A 26,586-nucleotide genomic window follows, 5' to 3' on the forward strand; every position below is an offset into this window, starting at 1 on the left:
CACAGTCTGTAATAGCCAGGTTATAAATTTGTCGTTTTATCATTTTCAATAAAGATGGTCCAGGCACACATCCTCCTGGAGGGATTAATTTCCATTTGGAAACTCTATAGCAATATCTGTCAAAAATAAAGAATTCTTATGCTTTTGTCAACTATTTCCTCCACTGGGGTCAGATTTCCAAAACCATTTCTGCTAATGCACATGATAAAACATGGCCAAAATATTCTTGAATGGCAAGTGTGCATTATACAGACTAAACACTCTCATTGATATTCTTTCATGTTTTTACACCATAAACTTTCTGTCTTTATCTAAACAATTTTATCTTCATTGAAAAAATTTCTCTCGTCTACCAGTTTTCAACTGTGTCCAATTATTTTGCACTTTAAGCGATAAAATATGCATGAGTATGCTTTGAAATTGTAGTTTGCTCCCTTGCACTGCATCTTTTGAATCAATCCCAAACTAATGAATCTTCGGTTGACAGTGCTTTCAGGAACATGAACACTGACAGACTCATTAAATGCTATGGTCAAGTCATGCAAAGATTGTCTATAATTGTAAAAAGTCATGAAACAAGATGTGAAAGTATATAATCACCTGTTTTGCTTAAAATGTTTGACATCCTACTTATTTCATGATTTCCTTGGACACCCTTTTGTGAAAGTCTAAAAATAACACTTGCTACAAATTTACAATTTTGGACTAGTCAATAGTTTAGTACACCTAAATCTAGCTTGCAGAATAATTCTTATTCATGCAGAGACCATTTTAATTATATTTGCTTCATGATGTCAGCTTCTATAACAGTTGTCTAGCTGATCACTTACAACCCATTACTGTAGGTCTGTTTTGTCAGTTTGTTTTATGTGTTGTGCTATAGTACTTAATATATTTTTAAAAAATATTTAGTCTTCTATATTATTTCATAAATTTATATTCTTTTTGAAAATTCCATAATTTTCAGAATGATTTAAGCAACTGAGAATGGTCACTAATTAATGATTATAATCAACAGAATTTAATCTTTAAATTTTTTAATAGCTTTTCAAGCATTTCATGATATTTTGTTTCAAAGATTATAGATATTCATGAAGATGGGAAGTTTAATTAAAAATAAGGTTGATTTGTGATGCATTAAAACTTCTTGTTACACTGAAGTCATGGTTCATAAAGTCTATAAATGCAATAAAAAGACTTAATTTTATACTGTCATTTTACCAGAATGGCATGAAACATTAACAGCTACGTGAACCATGGTATCCTTGTCTACATGGATGACAGTGTCGGGGTTGGTTCCATCTACCTTGCAAAGTACAGATAGTCTTATCCATGAACAAGGATCATTGCCAGGAATTCCAACCACTGAAATCGGCAGTCTTGAGGACTTTCAGAGATTCCAAAATGGCCACCAGTACACATCATCTCGATTAGGCAGCCTGGAAGTTCTTCCCATGGGAACAGATCCTCCTAAGCTTAGTATTGAAAAAGGATATTATCCATTCCATTTGCATTATTTTGATTCACAAGCTCAGATTTCCCATGGAGAATCTCAAGAAACTGGAAACCAGCCTGGCATAGATCATTATAACATTCTGGATAATCAGTCATCACAGGTAGCAACAACAAAAAGAATAAAAATAATAATAATAATAATAATAATAATAATAATAATAATAATAATAATAATATATTTTTTAAATATTATTATTATTATTACTTTTATTATTATTATTACTATTATTAATTTGCTGTTATTTGTGTTCTTTTTGTTAATTCACCTTTTGTTATTATTATGAGTATTTTTACTGAAAAAAGTAAAAATGTTAATATATGGTAAAAAAATATTCCATGTGGCTTCTGGTCTTTTCATTTTGTATGAACCGATGCACTGCTCTCTTTCTCTCATCACTCACTAGACATTAAATGGACTTGTTATGAATATATTATTAAATATGCAGAATTTAAATAAAAATAAAAATGCTTATAATATAACTTCATGATGATAAAGTCAAATAAAGTTAAAAAAGAAAAAAATTCTGAAATCATTAGCATAGGTCAAAACAAGGATGTACAGTGGTCAAAGTCCATATGCAGCCACTATCAAGAGCTGCCAACTCATGAAGAGAGGTCACTGTATGTCCTGCACAATGAATTGAATTTTTTAAAAACTTTTTTGAGACCACTCCCCACCCCACAACAAAGGCCACCTTTTATGTAAGGTCATTTATCATTGCAGAAAAGGTGGCCTTATAAGAGGGTGACCACAGTATTTGAAATGTAAAATAGTGACCATATACAAAATACTATTGGTCATTAAAGATATAATTATCTGGATTGTACAGTACAATGCAAAATAGCTATTCATAATTTAGAGGTAGCTTCAATGTTAGATCATAGTCATGGAAGATATTTACTGTTGTTGGTATGTGTTACAAAGATAGTGGTAGAGCATCCATCCTGTTATGTTTTGTCTTTGGATCAGTTTTCTGGCAAAATGGTGGGGCATCCATGTTCCATGTACACATTTGTATCTTTTCCCCCCCCCCAAGGTGACATGGCTTCCACCTCCTCAGCAGTGGGAAGAGGAGGGAGAGGGTCATACTATAACAGTGCTCTTGATCATGCAGCCCCACGACTTCAGGTTTGGTTTCACAGTAGCTGGAGGCAAAGATAAAGGAGTTTCTCCTGCAATAGACAAGATAAGCAAAGGTAAATGTTGTCTTTTAAATTGACTCAGAGTTACTAAAATATGTATATATTATATTCTTCTGTTAATCATATGTTCACTTGGTAAGCATGGATATAATTAACAGGTACTTTAAACTTGTATTAACTTTTCAACAAAATTCTTTGGGTGGCCTGTTGAATTAATATTTGAGGAAGTACCTCAGAAAGATCCAGCAAGAATTACATTGTACATCTATATTTAGCCACAAGTCAGTTAATTTTCTTGTGGTCCAAATTATGGATATTTTAGAGAAAAGTATATACAGGAATATTTTTAACATAGTTGTATGAACATAATTAACTTTGTTTTGAAAAAGCATCAGTATTAAATTTCTTGCACACTTTGATACAGTTCTGCTCAATAATGATAGAACATATCTGCATTATCAATTAAATTGCTGCAGCTCAAAAACAGTGCCATGTTTTTTTCTGCTCATTTTCTCTCTCTATAATTCTTTTAATTATTTTCTCTCCATAGGTCTTGTATTTTTGTTTTGCCTATAAGTCTTTTATTTATTCTCTCTCCATAAGTCTTTTATAGTGATTCTCTCTCCATAAGTCTTTTGTAGTTATTTTCTCTCCATAAGTCTTTTTATTATACTCTCTCCATAATTCTTTTAATTATACACAAAAGTAAAATGTATACTCATAAACTGAGTTGCAAGAAATAATTGATTCAAGCAGTGTCTCCATTTGTCTTCGAAACAGCATGTAAACCAGTCTTCCTTTCTTACTGATTCTCTTTGTCACACATTGTAATGGTGTGTCATAAACTTGATTCAGAAAGAAAAGGAGATTGGTACACATTTTTTAATCAAGTAATGTAAATTTTGCTTGTATTGAAAACAGGACAGGAACAACTTTAATACATACCCAATTTAAATCTTGCATGGTTGATCTGGCAATGATACAGGTTCAGATCATAATTCTGTATCATACACCCAGACTGAAAATATTTAGGTGATATCACTAATGTGAGAAGATTGATATTCGTAGATGCCTAGGATAGAACTTTTATAAAATTAAACCTGTTTTGAGTTTCAAGCATGCTATGTAGTTATGACATTTTGGGAAATATTAAAGAGAGAGTTAGTATAAAAACAAAGCTGTACTTGTGCTTTGTTACCAGTCAAGGAAATGATGTGATTATGTCTTGGCCTGATGGCATATATATATATATATATATATATATATATATATATATATATATATATATATATATATATATATATATATACATGCCATATCAAGCATTTTATTTTATGCTGTCTCAGAACAAAGCATGTGGTTTTGTGTATGAACAGCCATGATAGCAGGAAACATGTATTCTATAGCCATGTGACTCTCAGCCAAGAAAAATTCCATTCCAGTTGTGATGCTGGCATCTTCAGAAATTAGATAAAGATTCAAAATAAGCATGGAGTGTAATGTTTTCAATAAATTATTTTGTAAAAGACAGCTTGTGTATTGATATTAATTCTGTGAGACAACTTGGTGGCTTCATTCATGGCATGACAGGTTATGTAGGCACTCATAACCAAATATTTCAGTAATGAGTGTCATGTTTTACAGTTTGATTATGCATCCATTTGACCCATTTTATGACCTTGCTACCATAATAAAAGCCCAGAGCAATCAATAATTTTCATCTGGAAGCTTTTTGTATGACATTTAAGGTACAGAGCATTCAATAATTGGGATTTAATAGAATTTGGTTAAACTATTTTGTATTAAATTTTAGAACAACAATAATTACTTAATTTAATTTGAATCTATGCACATATATGACCACATTGACCTACACTTTACCGGCATACAATATTATTGACTTTATGGTCTTATAAATCTAATTACACTACATTTATGTTTCCATTGTGCAGTTAAAATTTATAATTTCATTAGCTGAACCTTCTTTCACATCAAGCCTGCAATATCAATTTTTCTAGGGTACAGATACTGGATAAAATCAGTTCAGTTGGAAATGGAATGAAACGGAAATAGATTGGATTAAACCCAAAATACAGTTTCATGTACAAGAGCTTGGTACAAAAAGTTAGCAGTGATTTTTTATATACAAGTTTTTTTTTTTATAAAATGAAACAAGGTTAAAATATACATAGCAAAGATTGTTTACTCTGTCTAGGGAAAAATATGCAATTGCCTTGTTTAAATTTATTTTACCTTGTATAATTTAGTCTGGTAACATTTGTATCTAAATCTAATGACAAAAATGGAAACATTTGTCAAGTCCTTTTCTTCTATCACTATGCAATGCATCCAAAAATCTACTTAAGTGTAAACAAAGTTTGTAGTAGTAAGTATTACTACTTACTTTTAATATTGGTGTCTTATTTTCAGAATTATATTATCTAATATTGTATTGTTCCCTTGCCAACAGAGCTGAATGAGATATGAATCATTTTATTCATTTATTCATTCATTTATTTGAACAAAGTTTGGTTCACTAAATAAACTCTTAATACACCATCAATATCTTGGATGCTATCTCATATATTCTCATTAAACATAGGATGCTGCTATGTCTTTAAAAAAACAACTCAACCATGTATAAACTTTATCAATGTGGCCTAATTTTCATGGGTAACAAAATCATGTTTTTTTAGCTGTATACATGGTTGAATTTAACACTCACATGCTAGCAGAATGTGAGTTATCTGTGGAAAATGTTAGTTGAAATTTTAAGCTAATGCATTAATTTGGAAAGTGCTAAATTTTCAAGTGATATTTAGCAAATCACTACTATAACTTCTTAACGTAATTAAATTTGACAAATTACACATGAATAATTAAATTAGGCCCATTGTAAATAATTTGTTCCTCTAGTATTTTGTTGTTGAATGGCCCATTGTATATTTGTTCCTCTAGTATTTTTGTTGTTGGATGGCCCATTGAAGATGATTTGTTACCCTAGTATTTTGTTGCTGGATGGCCCATTAAAGATGATATGTTCCCCTAGTATTTTTATGCAGGATGACCCATTGAAGATAATTTGTTCCTTAAATATTTTGTTGTTGGATGTTCCATTAAAGATGATTTGTTCCCAGAGTATTTTGTTGTTGGATATCCCATTAAAGAATTTTTGTTCCAAGAGTATGTTGTTGTTGGATGGCCCATTAAAAATTTGTTCCCCTAGTATTTTGTTGTTGGATGGCCCATTGAAGCTGTTTTGTGTTACATATTGCATGTATTCTATGACCCAAAATGAAACCATTGTCCCTAATATGTTTTTGTTTCAGTAAGGTGAGGCTGATTGTTTATGAACCCATCATGGAACAAAGATAACGATTTGGATGTTTGTCATATTGGCTATTTTGGTGCTAAATCAAATCATCATAATGACATTAATGTAGCATAACAAATTTTTTTGAAGAAATGTGATAAATTTGAAAATCATCAATCCAGTTTTATGATGTAGTGATTAATAATTGTTCCTAAAAAAGGTCAGTTTTGCTGGTTATTGGAGGAAAAAATCTAAATTTGTTACTACCAATACAAGCAATGAGAATCTGGTATGGTTATTCCACCTGATCTCTATCAGTTCCTTTTGATTTGGTCAAATTGTAGCAGGGGATTTTTGCAGTGTTTGTTTTAAACCTTTGTAAAAAAAAGTTATTAATCTATTTTCCAGTTATATGGCTTAGGAGCTTCCAAGACAACTTATCTCCCATGGTCATATATACTTCCTGGTACATAGTCATAACTGATGTAACAGTTTTGGCTGCTTGCTTTTTTTAAGTTCATCCTGTTGTACTTTGGAGTTGGGGTACCAAACTGTATAGTCATGTTCTACAATATATTCAGCTAAACCTCTGAAAGCTAATTTTGTTGGCAAGATCATAAGTTACATGGATCTAACTTGGCCTATTGTATGATTATGTGGATCTAAGTAAGCCTAATGTATGATTACATGAATTTATGTATGACTAATGTATGATTGCATGGATCTAAGTAGGTCTAGTGTATAATTACATGGATCTTAGTGGGCCTAATGTATGATTACATGGATTTAACCAGGCGACATTTATGATTACAGGGATTTAACCAGGCCTATTCTATGTTTACATGGATCTAAGTAGGCCCAATGTATGCTTACATGGATCTAAGTAGACCTAATGTATGCTTACATGGATCTAAGTAGGCCTAATGTATTATTACATGGATCTAAGTAGACCTAATGTATGATTACATGGTTCTAAGTAGGTCTTATGTATGATGACATGGATCTAAAATGGCCTAATGTATGATTATGTGGATCTAAGTAGGCTTAATGTATGATTATATGAATCTTAGTAGGCCTAATGTATGAATACATGGATTTAACAGGCCTAATGTATGCTTACATGGATCTAAGTAGGTGTAATATATGATGACATGGATCTAAGCAGGCCTAATGTATGCTTACATTGATTTATGAATAACTAATGTATGATTGCATGGATCTAAGTAGACCTGATCTGTCATTAGATGGATTTAACCAGGCCTAATGTATCATTACAGGGATTTAACCAGGACTAATGTATCATTACATTCATCTAAGTATGCCTAATGTATCATGACATGGATCTAAGTAGGCCTGATGTATGATTACATGGATCTAAGTAGGTCTAATGTATGATGACATGGATCTAAGGAGGCCTAATATATGATTACTTGGATCTGTTTAGTCATAATGTATGATGGCATGGATCTAAGTAAACCTAATGTATGACTACATGATTCTAAGTAAGCCAGATGTATGATGACATGGATCTAAGTAGGCCTAATGTATGATTATGTGGATCTAAGAAGGCCTTATGTATGATAGCATGAATCTTAGTAGGCCTAATGTATGATTACATGGATTTAACCAGTCCTAATGTATGCTTACATGGATCTAAATAGGCCTAATGTACGATTATGTGGATCTAAGTAGGCCTAATGTATGATTACATAAATCTAAGTAGGCCTAATGTATGATTACATGGATCTAAGGAGGCTTAATGTATGATTACATGGATCTATTTAGGCATAATGTATGATGGCATGGATCTAAGTAGGTCTAATGTATGCTTACATGGATTTATGTATGACTAATGTATGATTGCATGGATCTAAGTAAACTTAATGTATGACTACATGATTCTAAGTAGGCCAAATGTTGATGACATGGATCTAAGTAGGCCTAATGTATGATTATGTGGATATAAGAAGGCCTTATGTATGATAACATGAATCTTAGTAGGCCTAGTATATGATTACATGGATTTAACCAGTCCTAATGTATGCTTACATGGATCTAAATAGGCCTAATGTATGATTACATGAATCTTAGTAGGCCTAATGTATGATTACATGGATTTAACCAGGTCTAATGTATGATAAGAGGTCTTTAACCAGGCTTAATGTATGCAAACATGGATCTAAGTAGACCTAATGTATGATTACATGGATCTAAGTAGGCCTAATTTATGCTGACATGGTTCTAAGTAGGCCTAATGTATGTTTACATGGATCTAGGTAGGCCTAATGTATCTTACTTGGATCTACACAGGTCTAATGTATGATTACGTTAATCTAAGTAGGTCTAATGTATGGTATGATGACATGGATCTAAGTAGGCCTAATGTATGATTATGTGGATCTAAGTAGACCTAATGTATGATTACATGAATCATAGTTGGCCTAATGTATGATTACATGGATTTAACCAGGTCTAATGTATGATTACAGGGATTTAACCAGGCCTAATGTTTGCTTACATGGATATAAGTAGGCCTAATGTATGCTTACATGGATCTAAAAAGTATTCATGATGTATGCTTACATGGCTCTAAATAGACCTAATATATGATGACATGAATCTAAGTAGGCATAATGTATGATTACATGGATCTAAGTATGTCTAAAAATATGATGACATGGATCTAAGTAGGTATAGTGTATCATTATGTTGACCTAGTAGGCCTAATGTATGATTGCATGAGTCTTAGTAGGCCTGATGTATGATTACATGGATCTATATAAGCCTAATATATGAATATATGGATCCAAGTAGGCATAACGTATGGTGACATGGATCTAAGTAGGCATCATGTATGCTTACATGGATTTAAGTATGACTAATGTATGATTGCATGAATCTAAGTAGGCCTAATGTATGATTATGTGGATCTAAGTTGGCCTAATGTATCATTACATGGATTTAAGTACACCTAATATATGATGACATGGATTTAAGTAGGCCTAATGTATGATTATGTGCATCTAAGTAGGCCTTATGTATGATAACATGGATCTTAGTATGCCTAATGTATGATTACATTGCTTTAACTAGGCCTAATGTATGATTACATTGATTTACCCAAGACTAATGTATACTTACACGGATCTAAGTAGGCCCAATGTATGATTACATGAATCCTAGTAGGCCTAATGTATGATTACATGGATCTAACCAGGTGTAATTTATAATTACAAGGATTTAACCAGGCCTAATGAATGCTTACATGGATCTAAGTAGGCTTATTGTATTATTACATGGATCTAATTAGACTTAATGCATGATTACATAGATCTAAGCAGGACTTATGTACGATGACATGGATCTAAAATGGCCTAATGTATGAGTATGTGGATCTAAGTAGGCCTTTTGTATGATTACATGAATCTTAGTAGGCCTAATGTATGATTACATGCATTTAACCAGGCCTAATGTATGCTTACATGGATTTATGTATGAATAATGTATGATTGCATGGATCTAAGTAGGCATAATATATGATTAGATGGATTTAACCAGGCCTGATATATGGTTACATGGATTTAACCAGGCTTATCATATGCTTACATGGATAGGAGTCAGCCTAATGTATGATGACATGGACCTAAGTGTGCCTAATGTATGATTACATTCATCTAAGTATGCCTAATGTATGATGAAGTAGATCAAAGTTGGCCTGATGTATGATTACATGAATCTAAGTAGGTCTAATGTATGATGACATGGATCTAAGTAGGCCTAATGTATGATTATGTGAATCTAAGTTGGCCTAATGTATGATTACATGAATCATAGTAGGCCTAATGTATGATTACATTGATCAAATTAGGCCTAATGTATGCTTACATGGATTTATGTATGACTAATGTATGATTGCATGGATCTAAGTAGACCTAATATACGATTACATGATTCCAAGTAGGCCAAATGTATGATGACATGGATCTAAGTAGGTCTAATGTGTGATCATGTGGATCTAAGTAGGTCTTATCTATGATAACATGAATCTTAGCCTAATGTATGATTACATGGATCTAAGTAGGCTTAATATATGATCATGTGGTTCTAAGTAGACATTATGTATGATATCATGAATCTTAAGAGGCCTAATGTATGATTACATGGATTTAACCATGCCTAATGTATGATTACATGGATTTAACCAGGCCTAATGTATGTTTATATGGATTTAACCAGGCTTAATGTATGCTTACATGGATCTAAGTAGGCCTAATGTATGATTACATGGATCTAAGTAGGCCTAATCTATGCTTACATGGAGCTAAGTAGGCCTAATGCATGATGACATGGCTCTAAGTATTCATAATGTATGATTACATGGATCTAAGTAGGCCTAATACATGATTGGCCTTGGTGCATATTTCTTGAATGTGAAGGTTCCATGTCAGATCACTGGTAATTGTGATGTTAAATATTATATTGGGTTGTGATTTTCTAAAGAAGTTCCTTCCATGGAATATGACATACTAGGTTTATAAGATTTTTTTCTCCAACATATTAAATTTGATGGGTTGGATTTGTGCACATTAAAAATCTGATTTTTGTTATAAACAAGAAAACACATATCAGCTATACATGTAGTTTAAAAAAAATTAAAAGATAATAAAAATTAAAGTTGAAACTGATAGCAAAACATTGTAGTTCCATCATTAAAACTCTGATATACAGTATAGCATAATAAAAGTAAATGATACAAAAGGATTGCTGATAGAAATAAATGTTTCAATTTGATATTATATCCACTCACAAAAAAGCAAATATTTAAAAAAAATTAAAACTTTAATTTACATCTTAGTTTGTGCATTGATTTAAACTCTTCAGGATCACATAACTTGGTATGTAGATGCCTCATTAGAAGTACTAGAGTCTCTAATCAAAACTGGATCACTTTGACCTAGATTTCATGCTCCAGTGAATTCTGAATGATGCAACTTAACACAAAAGATGATCATCCAAGGTACTACACCACTGAGACAAAAACAAAGCTTTGCAAACCAGTCAGCCATTCTGTCAATATCAGTTTTCTTGACAATACTTGAGTTATTTTTAGTAATGTCTGCACTCATGGAACTTACTAGTTGGATATGCTTTATGGTGTACTTCTTTGTAGTTTACCAAAGGAAGGTCACTATTGTCACTGAGAAAGATTTTGCCTCATATTTTGAACACTGTTGAGCCCAAACCCATCAAACTGTATATGTAAATTTATCTATACAAATACTATATGTGTACAAAGAACAAGTTACTGTAACCTACTTTATGGCTTGATTGACTTTGTCACTATACATTTATTTCTGCCAATATCTCTAACACCATTTTTCCCAATTTGTCTTTATGGGTACAACACTACCTTTCCCAAATCAGGTCAATGTGATTGTGTTTTAATGCTGGTGTTCATCACCAGAATGCATTTCATTTGTCTTTAACATTTTCAATCATGCCCTCATGAAACTTTATGCTGATGCAGCAAAATAAGTAGTGCATTGAAGTACCAAAAGTAGGTCAGCATGATATATTTGATTTTGAGAGATTGTTTAACCACTATAGATGAGTGTGTGTGTGTGTGTGTGTGTGTGTGTGTGTGTGTGTGTGTGACATAACATGACCTAGATTCTTCACCACACATTCATTTTCATATGTATTATGTAATAAACTATTTGAAAATTACAGGCAGGAAGATAAAATTGTCACAACACCATAGTTACCAGCAATATCTTGGTGAATGATAGAATGTGAAAGCAATAAATTTTATTTTTCAACAAGCATATCTCTGACTCATATTCTCAGAAATCAATTTTTCCCTGGTATTAACAATTAATCAAATATTGCTAAAATGATATGCTATAAATTAATGTCATTGGATGTCAGACAAATGTTAACCCTTACAATTAAATGTTATAATGTCAATTATAAAACTCAAAGAAGAAAATGGAATATATTGCTCTACTGAAAGGGAAATAATTCTTGATAAATTGTTGATAAGATTTGCCACTTTTAATTGGCAAATAACCCACTCACCCTGGTCATCCATGCTTACTTAACTGGAATATTTAAAGATAAAGAATATTGTTAACTAGGAGAAGCATGTTTCAAATGTCCCCTTGTTGTTTATTGGTAAGCACCTTGGAGAAAAGTTGAACTAAGGTCAACATGAACTCTTTACCATTTATGTTTTTTGTAATTCTAAAACTACTGTACTGTGAAAGAAAACTGGGAAAGCTTCAGTAGCTTCAGTTTTGTTTCTCTCTTCCTCTGCATTCCACTTTATTTAATATCTTCATGCTTTAGTGGGTTGATGTTGTTGTTGTGGGTTTAATGCCCTTTGTCAGCATGAGATAGGCTATACATGGCCATCTTTATAACTGGTGGAGGAAGAACCCAGGAAAACTCTGGTAGGAAACCACCAATCCACAGGAAGCTACTGTCAAACTTTCTCACATACCCACGTTTGCCAAGCCGGAGGTGCAAACCCATGTAGACAGAGGTGAGACAGCAGTGGTCTGTAATGGTAAGTGCTTTAGACTACTTGGCCACCTAGGGCCCCTGGGCGATATTGTGATCACTTTTATCAGTCTATGTTGCCATCTATCAATAATCATATCTTCTGAACTGCTTGGTGCCAGTTCACAGTTTGGCAAATAGGTCTCACAAAATATTTAATGGTTCAAAAACAGGAGTCTAGCTTTCTTGGCAGGGAAGAACAGGAGATTAGCTTTTATTGTAGAAAGAACAGATTTCCAGCAAATCTGGTTTTGGTTTTAAAAAGTCATTTGTTTATATGTTTTGAACTGCTTGATGGCATTTACTCATTCTCTTTATGAATCATTTTGAAGCTAAGACAATTATTCTGCTATGTGCTCACATGTCTTTTAGACTTTGGGGTCAAGGTCACAGTCATAAAAAGTTCGCATTACAATTTTGGTTCAGGTATTTTATATATATTTCTATATATATCCTAAACCCCATTACTGGATTTTGCTCATATTTGGGATGAATCAATGAGAAGCTAGGACAGTTCATTCTTTGACAAACTCCCTCACCTTTATGACCTTGGGGCAAAGGTCATAGTCATGGGAACATTATTAAAGTTTAGTTTTCTTTTTATGTATCCGTGAACCCTTTTATGGATTGTGTTCTTGGTTTGGAACAATCAATATGAACCAAAGATAAATAATTTTGAGACATGCTCACCCAATTTTTTATTTTGGCATCAAAATCATATGTTTTATAGCAATGGGCTCGACATGAAGTCTCTGGTCTTGTTGAATATGTTATCTGAACAATAATTAGATCAGTTTGATCATATCACAATAGTAGTTCACATTTATTTGCAATATGGAATGAATTTTTAAGATGTGTTATGTATATTTAATTTGTATTGTTTATTCATTATATGCTATAGATAATTTTTTTTTGGATATTACCTTGTCCAAATTAAAGTTCATTTTCTACCTGACCTGAATCATTGTTTTTGGTTTTGTAATTCAACATGTTTATCTCAGTCTGGAACATTGGAAATTCCCTATGAAAGGCAGGGTCTATCTGTTGTTTACCCACATTTTATATTCTAAGTTTAGTAACAGATCTTATTATAACTAAGTGTTTATCTTGTAAACATTTGGAACCTTCCAGAATGAAATTTTTCATTATGTAATAGTTTACTTTTAGAAAATGCTAATTGTGACCTGAGGTCAAGTAGAGTACTGTATAATCTTGTTTATTTAGAAATTATTCATTCATAATCTGAGCAGAATCAGTTGTATTATTATTTTGTCCAGTATTTCATTTGGGCTGGAATTTATTTTTTAAAAGTATTTAATTCAAGTTATTCTTCTCTGGAAATAGAATGTGCACAAAAATAGCATTCATGGAAACAGATATTTGGATTTATACTGAAATTCAAGTAAGGAATATTCTTGGATTGTATTATTGTGATTCAACAAAAGACTGCTGGCACATCACTATGACAGAGGTCATCACAAGCACATCAACACTTCTAGGATTGGAGTTATTTTTTTGGAATACCACTAAAGTTTATTCAGAACTTTAATCAATAGGACTTGTGCTAGAAAATCTAAGATTATTTGGAATTTAATTTGCAATACCATAAGTTCTTTTTACATTTTTCACTTTGTATTTGATGGAAATAAATTATTTGTTGAATTTTACAAAACTTGTTGGTTTTTGCTCTTTTCTATTACTTAAAAACCATAGAGTCTTAATAAATGTTTAAATTTTTTATCCATTTATAAGGTATGCAATAATGAAACAATTTTCAATACATTCTTCTGTTTCTTGCTCTCAGGTTAAGTGCATCTGTTGCTGTAGTCCATGCATGGAAGATACAGATATCCCAAATACTAGGATATCAAATTTGTTTAATAAATAAAAATTTCAAATGTATAAATATGTTAAATTTCAATAAAAGCACTTAATTTCAACGATATCAGATTTAAATTCCAGTGAATAATTTAAATAAATAAATTAAATCCTTTCATCTGAACACAACTAGAATTGATTCCACTTAGATTAATGTTAAGATATAGAATTGGTAATTCTGAAGTAGACACCATTTATATAAAGAGCTAAGACATGATAACAGAACCAGGATGGGGGTCATTTTCCAATCAAATTAGAAACAACTTGCTTCTAGAACATTCTTAATTTCTAAATAAACACAAAAAGAACCCCAACTTTAACTTAAAATCTAAAATCATAGACAAATATTATCTATAAACTTTGTTTAGAAAATAACAAGACATTACTCAGGTAGGCCCAACTCCTACCCTCAGTTATGGATAAAGGTCAAGTACACAATACAAATTAAGCATACAATCATGGACAAAAGCCGATGCACAACACAATTTAAATAATTTATTACAACTGTTTAAAAAATACTTGTACAGAATAATTTTTGGTTTTGCTTCATAAAGTCAGTATCTTTCTTAAAGCAGATCTGATGGCAGTTGACGAGTCATTGAACAGTTTATCTGTCTCACAGGAGAGAATAGCAAGTCAACTGATCTGATATTATATATGTCACTTTTAGACTGGTATTTTGCCAGTAATTAGACAGTCTGGATAGTTGAAATTTGACATCTTGGGAAGTAAAATAATCTGATATGGTCTGTGTTTAATCCAAAGGGCTGCCACTCATCATAACATAATCCAGCGGTAAAATGGATGTAAGCATTTTATTGCTTTATAATGTATACTTGCTTACAAGTTAGGTCCAACTGCAATCTACATAGACCCAGATCTGATGTTGCAGAATACACCTGGAGACCTGGGTCTATGCACTTTGTTAGGAGTAATCAGTAAATACACAGTTTAGACCATGATCTGCTGGTGCATTATAAAATGGCAGATTGGGGCCTTTGTTGTTTGCAATTTAGATCATGATCTGCTGGTGCATTATAAGATGGCAGATTGGGGCCTTTGTTGTTTGCAATTTAGATCATGATCTGCTGGTGCATTATAAGATGGCAGATTGGGGCCTTTTTGTTTGCAATTTAGATCATGATCTGCTGATGCATTATAAGATGGCAGATTGGGGCCTTTGTTGTTTGCAGTTTAGGCCATGATCATGATCTGCTGGTGCATTATAAGATGGTAACTAAATACAGAAAAATCTTGAAATAGATTTTTTTAATTAAAAATAGCTCAACAAAATTTGACTAAATTTTACAGAAATCATTCTTGGGTAGATGGTTTTCAAATTTCTACAAATTGATCTTCTACCAGATGTAGCCACCATTACTAAAAATGGAGAAGATTTTTTTTTAAATTACTGCTTTTCAGAAACTGCTCAGCAGAATTTCACCAAAACTGACAGAGAGCATTATGGTATCAAGGAATTTCAAATTTAAAACCATTATACTGACTCACCACCAAATATGGTTGCCATAGTTACAAATAGAAAAGCTTTCAGTGACTTCTAAAGAAACCCCAAACACAACAGAAATAGATCTAATTTGAAGGAAAGAATCCTTGCATGAAGGACTTTCAGATTTTTATGAATTATGAAAATCCACCTTCAGATTTGACCACCATTACTGATGATAGAAAAACATATTTTAATACCTTTTTACTCAAAATCTTACTGAACAGAATTTCGATCCACTTTATTAGAAAGTACATGTATCTTGTTACGAAGGGCTTTTAATTGTACGAATATGCAAATCTGCTGTCAAATATGGCCATTGTTATAAAAATGGAGAAAAAAAACCCATTGAAACAACTTTTTCCGATAAAGAAATCAATAAAATTTGACCAACTTTGACAAGGTTGGATCAGGTCAAGTGTTGGGGGGGGGGTGTGTGTGGCATGGTTCCATGACTTCAAAAGGACCCTGGCTATCCTTGAAAGTGTACCAAAGTTATGTGTCTGTTTATTCAAAGTGTGCATAGTACCCAATAAATATGTTCAAGAATAAAATGATAGTCAAATGTCAAGTAACAAGTGACTGTATGTTTGTGTGTGTATATTATTATGGGGGGTAAGCCAGGGGGCTGGAAACCCCAGACCCCCCTAATCTGGCCCTGTTTGACCTAAACAATGTTGCCACAAAGGCCTTTAAATTTTGAACAAATGATGCTGACATGCCTTTGGATATGATAACAAATACAAAACAAGATACAGAAACGATGAAACAAATGTTATCATGAAATATACTAGGCAGGTGCAAATTTCTCACAGGTGAGGGTTGGATAAGTGACTATTGAAATCAAACCCTATGATATAAATAAGTGGATAAAACCAGGTCTTTGGCCATAGATTGCACATGCCTTACATATACAATTAATAGTACAGTGTATTGGTAGAAAATTTCTGCAACAAAACATTTAACTAAGCCAGATTTCTTGACATTACTGCATTTGCATTTTGCTCATTGGTAGATGTCAGTCAGATGAGCAATTCTCAGGCCCATTTGGGCCTCTTGTTGTAGGTATTATTTGGCTATTTGAAACAATGATTTTTGGTCAAGGATGAAAATTACATTCATATACAGTTTGTTTGGTTAAAAGAGAACCAATTGCTCCAGTGGCCTAGTGGTTAGATCATCCACCTCAGATGTGGGAGATCGCAGGTTCAAACTCTGGCCAAGTCATACCAAAGATTTATAAAAATGGTACTAACAGCTGCCTCGCTCAGCATTAAGAGGCTAGTGTTAGGACTGGTCAGCCTGGTGTCAGGATAATATGACTGGGTGGGACATCATGCCTCATGTCTGCATCATGATGCCCCAGTGCTAGACATCACTATAAACTGCCACACTGCAGACATCATAGCGATATGGCTGATTTTTTTTTAAAGCTATGTTAAAAATCCATATCACACACACACAAAAGAGAAGCGGCCTAAATAGATTTGTATTGACTGATGGAGGCACTTAATGGGATTGCACCAGATGTAATTTCATGGACATCATCACTCAGTGGGGTGTCTGTAGTTTGTTTTATGTCATCACAGGGAGAATCACACTTAGTAGATCTTATAGAATGTTTTGTAGTTTCTGGAAAAATATATTTGGTTTTTAAGCTTATTGCCCCAACTTCATCATAGTTTTCCTAATACTGCATATTTTGAGTAGAACACTTCAGTGTTTTGTCCTATGCCCATATTATAGACAGTCGTGACACTGTACATGTATTGTGCTTGTGTGCCTGCATGATTGCACATTATGCCCTCATTCAAAACAGTAGAACCATCTCTTTGGTTTCTGATGATGGTTAGGACAGTTTGCATGGTCCCAGTTATGTTTGTGATCTATGTTTCTTTGCTTTTTAGAGGAGTCATAGCTGTTCTTTGGTATTGGGAAAGCCCATTTACTACATTGAGAAAGTGGGATAAACCCTTCTTATTCAGATGGATTTTGTCTTTATGTGTTCCAGAACTAATCCAGACTTGGTCATGAATCCATGTTCAATGTGTATCATTTTGTAATTCCACTCATAACATAGATGTTCAATTACAGCATTCAACTCATAATAATAATAATAATAATGAGGACTTTTGTCTAGCGCCTAATCTTTAGAAGCTCTAAGCACTTTACAACATTAGACAACACCTATAACATAAAAAAAAACATATATAATGATTTGATTACCAAAGAAACAACACCATGGAATTAGATAACATGAAAAACATGCTGAAAATATTTAAGGTAGGAAACATTATTAGGTCTTTAAGTTTGTTCCTGCAGTCAAAATAGGTGAGTTTTAAGAGCACTCTTGAATGGGATCACTGTGTCTTTGTGTCTAAGTTCAGTGGGCAATTCATTCCACATTGCTGGGCCCTGGTATGCAAAAGAATGTTGTCCATATGACTTAGTTTTCATGGTGGGAATAATGAGCATATGATTGTCAGAAGAGGAGCATAAGTATCTTGCTGGTGTGTATACATGGGTGAGGTCAGATAAGTATGTTGGACTGGAGTCCATCAGTGGAAACGTAGCACAGAGAACACATTTTGTGTTTGACTCTTGATTGACATTGGATAGCCAGTGTAGGGTACAGAGCAGCAGGGAGGTATGCTTTGATCGTGGTACTCTAAGGATGATCCAAGCAGCTGTGTTTTGAACTTTTTGAAGTTTCTGGAGTAGATATTGAGATGAACCAGACAGAATTGAGTTACAATAGTCCAGTCTTGAAAGTACTAATGAACAAGTGTTTTAGTGGCATCAACTGAAAGATATTTGTGAATGGAGCTGATGCGTCTCAGCTCAAGATATGCAGCCTTGCATATGTTCATGACATGTTGGTGCAATGTGAGAGTACTGTCTAGAGTAACACCTAGGTTTTGTACTGACTGTGTGAATTTAATGTTGGTGTTGCTGATATTTATTGTCTGAGGTAAATGATGTGAATGAGAAAGTCTTTGTGTTGTGATCAGAATGGCCTCAGTTTTATCATCATTCATCTGCAGCTTGTTACATGTCATCCATGATTTCACATCAGAAATGCACATCTCTACACCTTGGATGGTAGCATCAACTTCAGTTGGGTGGCAAGATTTGTGTATTTGGGTGTCATTAGCATACAATTGGTGAGACACTGGATGATGATCTATGACACTTGAGAGCAGCTGAGTGAATAGAATGAAGAGAACAGGTCCAAGAGCAGACCCCTGTGGAACACCACAACATAGATCAACTGGGCTGGAGTGTATTCCATTTGCAGACACAGTTTGTGTCCTGTTGACCAAGTAGGACTTGAACCACAGTAAGGTTGTATCATGAATGCCAAATACATGCTGGAGATGGTGAAGTAACATATCATGGTCTATTGTGTCAAATGCTGCAGACAAATCAAGGAGGGTGAGGACTGTAATCTTTCCGCTATCTAAAGCAGAGAGAATGTCATTAACTACTTTTAGAAGAGTAGTTCAGTACTGTGGCAAGGGCAATATGCAGATTGTACATTGCTAAAAAGACCATTTGAATTCAGATGAGATACAAGATGGGATAGAACAACTTTATCTAAGACTTTTGATATGAATGGGATATTAGAAACTGGGCAGTAGTTCTTTAAATCACTATGGTCAAGTGTTGGTTTCTTCAGCAGAGGCTTTACAATGGCAGTTTTGAAAAATGATGGGAATTCCCCGGATGAGAGAGAGGTATTAATAGCTTCAGTTAATGAAGGCAATATTGGATCTAAACACTCAAGCAGCAGTGATGTTGGAATTGGATCAAGTTCACATGACGTTGGTACACTCTTCATCACGATTATACGTACTAAATCCATAGAGACAGGTTCAAATGTTGCAAATGGTTGCTGATGAAATTCTGTATCCCAACTGTATGGTGATGACGAGTCAATCGAAATTGTGTTGTCATGCTTATCTCTAATGGTTTTTACTTTGTCATGGAAGAAATTTGCCAACAGGTCCAGAAGGTTGACTAGAGAGAAGGTAGTTGGAAGTGGTGTACATTTATTCCTTGACATTAGCTTGTTAGTAATCTCAAAGAGCTCTTTGCAGCTGGAACTGTCTGTGTCATTTCTTGGGCATACACTGCATAGAAAGACTAGCAGTTAGGATTTTCCAAGTACATGTATATGTTATTTAGGATGTTATAAAAATTGGTTTCATTCTGGTCAATATGAAAATTGTTACTTACATCATTGCCACCAACACTGTTTATAATGGCTTCATATTGAAAAGGTCAGTTGTTCTCATGGCATCAAATATATGACCAGTTTTTGACCCAGGCAAACACTTAACTTGAACCCAGGGTCTAATATCTTTTTCAACAGCATATTTAATATTGAAGCCTCCAATTATGAGAGTGTTTTTTCTGGAATTGTTGTGTTCTTTGATGTTTTCTTCTATTTCTTTGGTAGAATCCAGTGTATTATGAAATCTAAAGCTGTCATGTCTAAGATGGGAAGACACTTTATTGCTGTTTGTGACATTGTGTTTTACAGAGTGTTACACTGTAGCTTGAGGGACTGTAGATATATTTCCTATATTCTGAGTGGGTTTCTTTCTGGACATTTTCTTTTATTTTCATGTTTGCTTATTCAACTAATGTGCTAATGTGCTTCTTCTTTCAGAGTATTGACAATTTCTGTTTTCATAGTACAGTATAATGTCTTCCAGCACTGCTGCTAAAATGTCAGGCTGCATGCTGTTTGAAGCAGTAAAGCCCTATTCAAGCTGCATATTTCTGACAGGAGGTCGTTATTTAATTGTTTTACTTTCTTTTGATTTTTGTGTTGTCCTTTTCCAGAATAAGACAATGGCTTGATAACTTACTTAGGTTAAATCTGATAATTTTATTGTTGTTTTTTCAAGACTCATACAATTTGACTGGAAATCTGAGAGCTGTTCTTCAAGTTTCTCATGTTGATTCCTTGCTGACTCCTATTTGGCTTTTAAAGACTGGCATTCCTTTGACAGCCTTATTTGTTTTTGCTGTCATTTGTGCAAGTTCTTGCTGAAGCCAATTGTTTTCCCTCATTAGGGCTGTCATGTCCTTTTCACTGCCTTTATTTATTTCCTTCATTTATGAAACTTTATTAGACTGAATGTAAGCCTTTGTGATTGCCTTGGGGAGTAATTTATTATTATATCTTTCTCTAGCTAACACAGCTGAAATTTCCTCACCCCTTGGTGTCCAGTTTCTGGTCACTGAATGGAGGAAGATCTTAGGTGAATTTTGCAAGAGTTAATTGGTATTTCTGTGTCTGAATTCCCAATAGTAGAATGTTTCAGAGTTTGGTGTTTTGTGCTTAGAAACAACAGATAACCAGGTCTGCATAGGAGGATGGCAGTCTGACTGGTGGGTTGTATGCATGAATCACTTATAAGCAGTAGTTGATTGACATTTGTTGATTTGTTTTAAATTACCTGGTAACACTAGTTTGAGATAAAATATTACAGAAATCAGAGGCCACAGAATCAGACAGATATTGCATAAGCGCTGTCTCCATATAGAGTTATGAATCTTAAGGAACAAAGCTGGTTCCTGCTTATTTTAAGCAGAACTCATGTATTTGGAAGATTTTTTATATTCTTCAACAGAATCTTTCAGCAGTCTTCCCAACATGAATATCACTGCACTGTATATATCCCAACATGAATTTCAATGTATTGTATATATCCCAGTATGAATATCACTGTATTGTATATGTCTCAGTATAAATATCACTATTGTATCTATACCAGTATGAATATCACTGTATTGTATCTATTCCAGTATAAATATCACTGTATTGTGTCTATCCCAGTATGAATATTACTGTATTGTATCTATCCCAGTATGAATATCATTGTATTGTATATGTCTCAGTATAAATATCACTATTGTATCTATACCAGTATGAATATCACTGTATTGTATCTATCCCAGTATAAATATCGCTATATTGTATCTATCCCAGTATGAATATTACTGTATTGTATCTATCCCAGTATGAATATCACTGTATTGTATATGTCTCAGTATGAATATCACTACTGTATCTATACCAGTATGAATATCACTGTATTGTATCTATCCCAGTATGAATATTACTGTATTGTATCTATCCCAGTATGAATATCACTGTATTTGTATCTATCCCAGTATAAATATCACTGTATTGTATCTATCCCAGTATGAATATTACTGTATTGTATCTATCCCAGTATGAATATCATTGTATCTATCCCAGTATGAATATCACTGTATTGTGTCTATCCCACTATGAATATCATCGTATTGTATCTATTCCAGTATGAATATCACCATATTGTATCTATCCCAGTATGAATATCACTGTATCTATCCCAGTAAGAATATCACTGTATTGTATCCATCCCAGTATGAATATCACTATATTGTATCTATCCCAACAGTGAACCCAACCATGATCATTTAATCCTATAGTATCTATTACAAAAACTCTGCCACTGCTGGTCCCAAGCCCGGATGTAAAAGGAGGAGGGTTGGGCGTGGGGCTAGCAAACCAACCCTGTAAAACCCAACATGCTACAAAAATACCAACAGAAGAAAAACCAGAAACTGAAAGCCTGAGGGAGGAAGGGTCTTCTTCTGGAAGACTTATGATGCTATGTGGTGAAAGCTGTGAGCCCGTGGAAGCCATAAATTTGACCACCCTTAATCAAACAGGAGAACGTGAGGATAATGCATGAGGCAGGAAAAATAGCACAGGTAGCAGCAGAGATGAGGAACTACAACCTACTGGTCATTGATGAGACAAGATGGATTTAATCTTAATAAAGAAGACTGGTGACAGGAGAGATGCTACTGTATTCAGGACATAAGGAAGATAATGCACCTCATACAAAGGGGGTGGGGCTCATGCTGTCGAAGCAAGCATATAATGCACTGATAGGATGGGAACCACACAGGCCCAGAATCCTCACAGCCATGTTTAGGACCAAGAAAGAGAAAATAAAGATGAACATCATACAGTGCTACACTCCAACAAATGACGGTGAAGAAAGAGATAAGGACCAGTTTTACAACATCCTCATGGGTCACTTCAATGACAAAGATGGGTCAGACAACACAGGATATGAACAAGTCATTGGGATCCATGGCCTGGGTGAGAGGAATGAAAATGGAGATAGATTTGCAGGCCTTTGTGCACTGAACAACCTGGTCATCGGGGGTACCATCTTTCCCCACAAGAGAATCCACAAGAACACATGGATATCACCAGACCATGTGACAGAACATCTGTATAGCCAAGAAGTTCAGAAAATCCCTACAAGATGTGAGGGTGATGGGGGAGCAGATGTAGCATCTGACCACCACTTAGTTGTTGCAAGGCTGAAACTTAAACTGAAGAAGAACTGGATGGGCACAAAGAGAAGAAAGCAAAGTATAACATCAGCCTGTTAAAAGATGCAAAAACTAAAGAAGAGTACAGACTGATGATTAACAACAAGTACCAAGTGCTACAAGAGCCTCTTGAAGATGAGGAATACAATGTGAACAACAGATGGCAGAAAGTTAAGCAGGCAGTAAAATCAACATGGCTAGAAGTACTAGGCCCCATGAAGCACCAGCAGAGAGAATGGATTTCAGCTGAAACATTGCACAAAATCCAGGAGCAGAAACAGAAGAAAGCTGCAGTAAATAGCAGTAGGACAAGAACTAAAAAAGTAAAGGTACAAAAAGAGTACACTGCTGTCCACAGAGAAGTGAAAAGAAGCATCAAGATAGACAAGAGAAACTGCATTGAAGGACTGGCAGCAGAGGCATAAGAAGTGGTTAGTAGTGGAAACATCAAGAAGCTGTACGACATCACCAAGAAGCTGTCTGGCAAGTACAACAAAACAGAGACCCATAAAGGACAAGCAGGGAAAGACCATAGCAAGTACAGAACACCAAATGAATAGATGGACAGAACATTTTGAAGAACTGTTGAACAGGCCAGCACCACTAAATCCCACAGAAATCCACCAAGCCAACACAGATCTCCCCATAAGCTGTGACAATCCCACCAGAGATGAGATCAGGAAGTGATCACTCAGCTGAAGAACGGCAAGGCAGCTGGAACTGATGACATCCCAGCAGAAGCCCTCAGAGCAGACCTAGAGGCTTCAGTGGAAATGTTATACCCCCTCTTTAAGAAGATCTGGGAGGAAGAAGAAATACCGACTGACTAGAAGGAGGGACACCTCATCAAGATCCCAAATAAAGGCGACCTCAGCAACTGCTCCAACTACAGAGGAATCACACTCTTGTCAGTATCAGGGAAAGTCTTCAACCGGGTCCTCTTGGAGAGGATGAAGGAGGCCATCGACCCACGGTTACAAGATGAGCAAGCAGGCTACTGGCAAAAAAGATTGTGTATGGACCGAATAGCTATTCTTCACATCATAGTCGAGCAATTGTTGGAGTGTAATTCTTTCTTCTACATCAACTTTGCTGATTATGAGAAGGCATTCGACAGTATGGACCGAGAGACACTCTGGAAACTTCTTCACCATTATGGCATCCCAACCAAGCTGGTGAACCTGATCAAGAACACTTATAATGGAATGTCCTGCAGAGTCATTCATGCAGGACAGCACACAGACAGCTTCCTAGTGTGGACTAGTGTTAGGCCAGGTTACTTGCTGTTGCTGTTTCTCTTCCTTCTCGCCATCAACTGGATTATGAAGATGTCCACCAATGGGCATAGAAATGGGATCCAATGGACATTGTGGAATCAACTTGAGGACCTGGACTTTGCCAATGACCTAGCACTCTTGTCCCATAGTCAGCAGCAAATGCAGGACAATACCAACGTACTGGCAGCCACATCAGCACAGGTTGGCCTCAACATCCACAAAGACAAGACCAAGATCCTCAAGATCAATTATGTCAGTAACAACCCAGTCACACTGCAGGGAAGTCCCCTGGAAGAGGTGGAGTCCTTCATGTACCTAGGCAGCATTATCAATCAGCAGGGTGGCACAGACGCAGACATCAAGGCAAGGATTGGAAAGGCGAGAGCAGCTTTCATACAGCTCAAGAACATCTGGAGCTCCAAAGAAATTTCCTTGACTACCAAGATCAGACTGTTCAACTCCAATGTGAAGCCAGTCCTACTGTATGGAGCAGAGACCTGGAGAACCACCATGTCAACCGTAAAGAGTTCAGACCTAGCTGCCTAAGAAGAATTCTCCAGATCCACTGGCCAGACACCATTAGCAACACCAACCTGTAGCAGAGAACCTCCCAGCTTCTGGTAGAGGACGAGATCAAGAAGAGAAGGTGGGGTTGGATAGGGCACACCCTACATAAGCTGCCAACTAACATTACCAGACAGGCATTGAAGTGGAACCCTCAAGGCAAGTGAAGAAGGGGCCGACCAAGAAACAGCTGGCAACACAACCTCGAGGAGGACATCACTAAGATGGGTCACACCTGGTGTCAGCTCAAGGGGATGGCACAGGACAGAAGCCTCTGGTGATCTTTTGTGGGCAGCCTATACCCTGGCAGGGGTGACAGGCAAAACTAACTAACTAATCTATTACAAATCCAAATGTTTTTTTTATCATTTCTGCTTTTGTAAGATTGCTATTTGTATCAGTATTGTTGTGTATGTACATTAACAACTAGATCATTTAGTTTTTTATTTACCAATCCCTGCAATAGATTAAAGATGCATTTAGCAATCTTAGGGAACTGGAAGCAATACCAAACATCCAGAGTCAGAGCTAATACAATACAGTTAATATGTAATTATGTTGTTATTGTTTTTTATTTCCAGAAGTAGTTTCTTTGCTTAAACCGATATCCTGGTCTGCTAGAAAATATAGGTTACCATATTTCTTGTAGCTCTTCAAAACAATAATAAAGTGTAATAAATGTCATGATCAATGTCATCTTACTTGATTGCAATAATAGCATTTCTTATTTAATCATGAGACATTGTAATCATAAATCCTGTGAGAGAAAAGGCTATGCAAAATAATGATATGCTTGTTTCTTTATAAATAAATAAATAAATAAATAAATAAATAAATAAATATGTTTGTTGACTGCAATGATCTGGAAAAGAAAGAAAAAAAATACTAGAATTGTGCTGTGAAGTGTCGAATTTTGAATTGCAGTGAACTTTAAAGTTGAATGCATTGAGCATTAAAATTTTATCGCATTTAAGCCAGAAAAGTCTTTGTGAAGGGTTACTTCGACCTTTCTTCATTCATCTCCCCCATGTCAGTGTAAACTTCAAAAAGGCAGCATACCAACTCAGTGAAATTGACCAGGGTATCTTAACACGGTCCTTAGAAAGTAAACATTTGAGCTACGAACCCTAAACGCAAGGTAGGAACCTATGTCCACTTATCATTTTTCAAAGGGAAATTGTCACGCACTGTCATTCACAGATTCCGAGCTGTCTAAACTGATGAAAGGAATTATTTCTTTGGGAAAAATTAGAGACTGCTGCCTACGATTGGGCAGAATAAATTAAGATGTACACTTTAGAGCAATCAGGCTTTAAAGTGATGACCTTAGTCGAAATTCTTTAGTCTGAAAATTTCCTGGAAGGAAGCAGATGTAGTCGACTCTGGGGAGGCATAGAGAGATTAGTGCTTTCCTCATT

At 34.8% G+C, this 26,586-nt stretch overlaps 1 protein-coding gene across 1 annotated transcript in view; it reads left to right on the forward strand.

Annotated features, from left to right (window-relative positions):
- The first annotated feature begins 1,145 nt into the window (after positions 1-1,145).
- Positions 1,146-26,586, forward strand: part of LOC149805293 (protein PALS1-like) — a 181,671-nt gene continuing 156,230 nt past the window's right edge. The window contains exons 1-2 of the mRNA XM_089933875.1: positions 1,146-1,606; positions 2,486-2,712. Of these exons, the coding sequence (XP_089790001.1) occupies positions 1,257-1,606; positions 2,486-2,712 (577 nt within the window). The 5' untranslated portion in view covers positions 1,146-1,256. The remainder of the gene's footprint in view (positions 1,607-2,485; positions 2,713-26,586) is intronic.

This window comes from Sinohyriopsis cumingii, chromosome 2 (assembly GCF_028554795.1).
Source record: "Sinohyriopsis cumingii isolate HCF-2022 chromosome 2, ASM2855479v2, whole genome shotgun sequence".
NCBI lineage: Eukaryota > Metazoa > Mollusca > Bivalvia > Unionida > Unionidae > Sinohyriopsis > Sinohyriopsis cumingii.